Consider the following 6,104-nt stretch of genomic DNA (forward strand, 5'->3'; position numbering starts at 1 on the left):
TTCTCTACATTCTCTGAGAGAGCTCTTCACCTAAGTTCTCACACTCTATATTTTTAGGATAATTTACAAATGAGAATTGCTTTTCTATTTATAATCCGGCCTTACCATAAATGCATTTAATTATCACAACAAAAGTCTAAGAAATCGGCAACCAATTTCCTCTTTTTTTGACAAATGTCCAAGACTCCAACTTTTCCAAATTATCAACATGCGGCTCCAACTCTGCTTGATTTTTGCAAGAAAGGCATGTGGATTTCGGTGCATTCAAATTGAATCCAACATGTGAGCCCCATTTACTTTTGACTTTTCAACAGTTGCTGCCTTGAGCTTATTTTCGTGAGGCAACGAATAGGATTGTCCTTACCATTACAAGATGCAATTAATTTTTTCAATAAAATTTCGCCTTTTCTCTTCGTAATTAATCTCACTCATCTGCCTTTCCCAATTGGAAGGGTAATGTACTATTGTTCGAGGCTGTGTTGTATTAACATCCACTTTTACTCGACAACTTATTACTTTCTAATTAAAATATTGGATCAATTCACATTTGATTCATGAAGTTTATATATAGGTTATAGGTTAATTGAAAAAGGCTATGTGAATGAGTTAAAATTTTTACTTTTCTCCCCACAAACACAAGGTTTTTTTTTTTTTTCCGAATAATTGGTAGCCTTCAATTTGTTAGAGATTGTATGGCAGAAGTAACAAAAAAGTAAAAATTGATAGACCAGATCTAGAAAACTACTGATAGCCACCGTTGAGTGAGGGAAAAAGAAAAGATTTAAAATGGGATTCATTAAACTCTTCAGAACTTAATGAAGGTATACTTATCTTGCAGTAGCAATTAAGGTAACGTTATTCAATATACATATGGAATATGATAGAAAGTCATGAAGTAGCAGCAACATAAGTAAAGAAAAGATGCATAAACATATGAATGCTTCAACAAATTACCTTTCAGAACGATGCATTAGTCTAAGTTTTCTCGCCACATCAACCATTGTTGGTCTATCTTCTGCTGATACAGATAGACAACTGAAGGCCAGCTTGGTAAAAGCTTGCACCTTCTGCTCTGTTGCGGAGCATAATCCGTCTCCAACAATTACGGCATCTATTATCTCATTGAACCTACTCCTTTCAATGTATAACCTCACGTGATCACCCAAAAAATATTCATCTTCAATTTCTTGACGTCTGGATCGATCAACAGCCCTCTGTCCAGTTAAAAGCTCAAGCAGCAACATGCCAAAACTATAAACATCACACTTCTCATTGCAATCACCATTAGTAACATATTCAGGAGCAATATGTCCAAATGTTCCCAACAACCAATCGGTTATGTGGGTTTCACCCTCCGGAATAGACACGGAAAATGAAAAATCAAACACTTTTGCAACATTTTGCTCATCCAATAAAATATTGGAAGGTTCAAGCTTTCTGAAAACGGTTGGCCTGGAGAATCCAACATGAAGATAAGCAATTGCATAAGCTATCTCCATTGCAATCTTTAGCCTCAGTGTCCATGGTAAGGGCTCAAAATGGGGTTGACGAGGATGATAAATACGATCAGCAAGAGTTCCATACTCGGCACTTTCGAAAACCAAAATAGGATTTTGAGTCTCCAAACAGCATCCAACCAACCTCAAAACATTTTTGTGAATCATTTGTGATGCGTATACAATGTTATTAAAACAGTATGCCTTTGCATAATCAAAGTCTTCAAAGAACTTCATGACAGAAACGGGATGGTCTTGCAGAAAACCCTTGTATAATTCATAGCTCATTCCAGTTTTTATAACTTTGTGTTTGTCATAATTGTTTGTTGCTGACATGAGCTCTTCAGCACAATAACAATGAAGGGGGTTGCGTTTGTTATTACAAGATTTGATCAATTTCTCCAGAAACATTTCTCCGTTTCTCATCACATATATTTTCGTTTTTTCCCTCTCCGAACGCTTGATCTTTCTCAGTAAACAATTCATCTAACCAAAACAGAAACATAAAGAAATGGCTTCACTACATTGACTAAGATAAAACTAGTTATATAAATTCTAAATTTTTAGGTAGTTTTGAGGAAAAAGAATATTTTGCTAAATATATAATCTAAAACAAGAAATAAATCATTGGAAGCATGGAGTGAAAGTAAATTTACTTGCAGATGCTCTCGAAGAAAAAGAAACGAAGGAAAGAATGATGTACCTTTGGGTGGCGTTTTCAGATCAAGAAAACATGAAGCCTTAAAAGTTTGAGAGGGAGCTTGGGATTTGGTATTTGGGCATAAAATCTGAAGAAAGACTTAAAACTTTTAACTTGAAACTTGAAACTTGAAACTTGATGTCTCAGGAAGTCTTCTTATTAGTCAACCGTATGCAAATTTTGGTCTCTGATTGTGACATGTACAATAATTAACCTACATGACATATTGACTAAGGCTCATCTGTTTGTTTCTAATTGATTGCGCTTGTAGATAGAACTTTTATATATGAAATGAATGTAGAATTTACCATAGAGTATGCTGACTGACATTTCTTTATGTTTTCATAAATATTATATTTTTTATAAATTAACTCTCTCCAATAAGTCTAATTGACAACAAATAAATAAAAATTTGTAATGTAACTTATATTAGAGTTTATGGGTTACCTTAATAATGAAGAATCAATTTTCTTTTCTAATTAATTTGTTTGTTAATTAAAAGGTTATATTTATCTTTTAATATTGCTTTAATAAGATATTAAATTAAGGACCAAGCGGTAAAATCAAATTGTAAGAGAAACTAAATGATCATTCTCCCTTTATTATATCCAATAAATCAAAGGGTAGGGCTAACCCACTACAATACTTAATAAACCCATATGCTTAGTAATTAGACTTCTTATCACTGCTTAAAAACTTTTAGGAAGAGAAATATTTTTTTTTAATATTAAGTTATAATAGTAATTTAAATTAAGGATATTTACGAATATATATTAGCCCCCAACCATTAGGATGGGGACATTTACGTCCACCGATTTCTCTCTACACCTATTTTTTAATTAAAATATTTATTATCGAATTAATTTTGATAAAATTACCCAATTAACCCTATTCTCTCTCTCTCACAATTCTTGATCATCTCTAACCAATTCCTTTGATTTTCTCATCCGCAAATGAATGTTAAATCTTACGAATAATCGAAATTAATTTTTCCTATAAGCTACAAGCAATATCAGATCAAGGTTTAGTGGCTCATTATTTCAAGACTAGGGCTCTCGAGGCCAAAGGGGTTTGCATGCTTTGCTTCGAAATTTTAGACCCTAAGTTGGCTTACTGATTTTATTCAAAAGCTCTTCAACCAAGAACGTAATAATAATAACTACCCTTTCTTCAATTTATATGAACAAAGCCCCCATACAAAAATAAGTATCAAGAATTTTAAGTAATCGTGAAAGCTATAAATTTTTTATTTTTCCTAAATCTGTGTAAAATTATAAATCTTTGTATCATTTGAAATAAAATAGAATAAAAAAGTCGCAATTCAAATGCCACAAATAAAATGTAGTGGAATTAATGAAGATAAAGATGTTGGGGAAAAATCATGTTTTTAAAATTTTATAAAACCTTTTAAGGACCGCTCTCATATAATATATATGAATACATAATCCAGAAATCGTACCTTGAAAATCCGAGTTGGCTTTTTCCATTGAAGTGATTTAGGCTCCTAGATCACGATCCGCCACCACCACTCCTGTTAGATCACGATCCGTCACCACCACGCTTGTTAGATCACGAACTGTCACTAATGATCTTCCAGGTTATGACTCAGGTTCGATCTGCACTTGACGTGTGGGCGCCTTTATCACTACCAAAGCAACTAGCACGAGAAAATTTTTCTCTCAACAATAGAGAGAAAAATCTTATTCTCCGATTTGTATAAAGTGGCTTCTCACTTTTCTTTAGAGAAAAATAAGCCTTTTATATCATCCTTTAGTGAAAACCCTAGGCTCCAAAATAATCCAAAAAATAAAACCCACGTTATTTACTTTTTCAATAAGGGACCCACCTTGTAAAATAACATAAGGCCCCTTACACAAAAGCTAATTAAATGGAGCCTCCCACTAAATGATATATTTAAGCTTTTGACCAAATAGCTAGTTATCTTACTTATTAGTCCAGTAGTGGTGCAATCAATTAAATGAGCTAACCCGGGGATCATTTGGGAACATACAATAGTGGCTACAATAATTAGGCATGTAATTAAACTAGCCCAATTATTTAATTCCAAATCTACTCCACTAAAAGATTGGAACTGACTTCCATAATTGTATGCTCAAATAATAATTCATCCCAAGCCACATTGATTTCTTTACTGCACAATCCTTTGTACCACATCGTTAATTAAATTGATATCTCAACTGTCCAATCAATTTAATAACATCTTATTCCTTGATCCTTACTGGTTTTCTCTAATGATCATTTTCAACATACTAAATATGTTGACACACTCTGGCCAGAGAATTCTATGATCAAGTGCCGAAAACCTATCAAGAGATGTGTTGTACAAATTATATATTGTTAATCTATAACTCCAATACTCATAATTGCTCCCACCAAGATACCGGGTAATCTTGACCACAAGGATGTGTCGTGCCCATTGGTAACTCAAATGGAATAACAATTACAATCATGAAATCATAATTAACTCAAGATTAAGATTACAGTAAAATCAACGCCTATGAGATTTAATAAGTCTAACAGTTATTACAAAGCTAATTAAATCTCATATGTGATCCTATTCAATGTAGTCGTACTACATCAATAAATTCATACATGATTAAGACAAATCATTCAATGAATTTATTACAGTCTATACCTAAATAAAGTGCCCAACTTTATTTATCAACTGCGAACTAAATTTATTTAATCATAAGATAACTTGTATTTATGTCTTCTGTGAATCCACATGGTGATCACATAAATACATATAATATGATTAAATGGACTTTAATACAAATATTAATGCAATTAAGATATTTGCATAAAATACCTCATTTATTTTATTAATCAGAAAAATTGTTTATTACAATTAAATAAACACATATGCTTTTAAAGAGCATATTTTCCCAACAAAAGAATCCATGGCCATAGAGAGTGAAATGGTAAGCTTTTAATTTGCAAGTGATGTAGAGAGAGAACCAATAGAGTGAAAAAAGGAATTTATGCGTTAAAATAGCCCCACCCCCACCATTAACCTTATAAAAGCCCTCATTTATGTAATTACGATAAAGAACAAAACAATTTTTCTAAATCTCACCTCGTTTCCTCTCTCTCAAAACTATCTCACACTGTCACCTCCACACCGTCCGTTACTCACCGCTAAACCCACGATTTATTTTTATTTTTTTATTCATCATTACTCTCATTTTATTGTTTTGTTTCTAATCCCAAATGAATGATTAAAATGATTAATGAATTTGCATCCAACAGGAATTCTTTTACTCTTAATGTGAAAGCACAAAAAATATGATGGAGAGGATAATGTGACAAGGCAATTCAACTTAAAAATCATAGAATTGAAGATTACATTTAATCTTTCATTGAAGGTATTATAATATTTATTTAAGCAAGAAAAGTATAGACGCATGATGGATAATGGAAAATCAAGAAAACTGTGTTTTCTGGGTTTTGAACTGAAAGATTACGATGTTTTCGAATTAAAATGAGTATTAATAACGATAATGGTTTTTTTTTCCTTAAAAATGGAGTTTTAAGAGTGTATTGGAGGCTATCTAAAAAAAAAGAAACAAGAGTGTATTGGAGGAAAGCTAATAGTTAAACCCAACTGGGTTAGGCGCGATCGATAATCTGGGCTAAACTGCCCAGCTTAGTACTTAAAATCCGTATAGATTTATGATCTTCTCCATAAGAATATAATTATCACTTTTTTCTCAACTGTATCCCGAAATCAATTTCTTTTAAAATAAATTAAATATATCTTCTAGTTAAGTTAATTTTGATTTGGGACCTTTAAAATTCATATAAAAAGAGTAATCTACCATGTCACTAGTTAGAGTTAGAGACTTATTTTATTAAAAGTATTCATTTTGTTTAGAGTAAAATTTTTA

General features: G+C 32.0%; 1 protein-coding gene across 1 annotated transcript; it reads right to left on the reverse strand.

The window, feature by feature from the left end:
- Positions 1–731: 731 nt before the first annotated feature.
- Positions 732–2,334, reverse strand: LOC102617271 (serine/threonine-protein kinase ZRK1-like). Its single transcript, XM_006494317.4, has 2 exons — positions 2,200–2,334; positions 732–1,982 (listed from the first exon to the last, which is right to left on the reverse strand). The coding sequence occupies exon 2, from the start codon at positions 1,980–1,982 to the stop codon at positions 951–953; it is 1,032 nt and encodes a 343-aa protein (XP_006494380.2). The 5' UTR covers positions 2,200–2,334; the 3' UTR covers positions 732–950.
- Positions 2,335–6,104: the final 3,770 nt, after the last annotated feature.

This window comes from Citrus sinensis, chromosome 9 (assembly GCF_022201045.2).
Source record: "Citrus sinensis cultivar Valencia sweet orange chromosome 9, DVS_A1.0, whole genome shotgun sequence".
Classification (NCBI taxonomy): domain Eukaryota; kingdom Viridiplantae; phylum Streptophyta; class Magnoliopsida; order Sapindales; family Rutaceae; genus Citrus; species Citrus sinensis.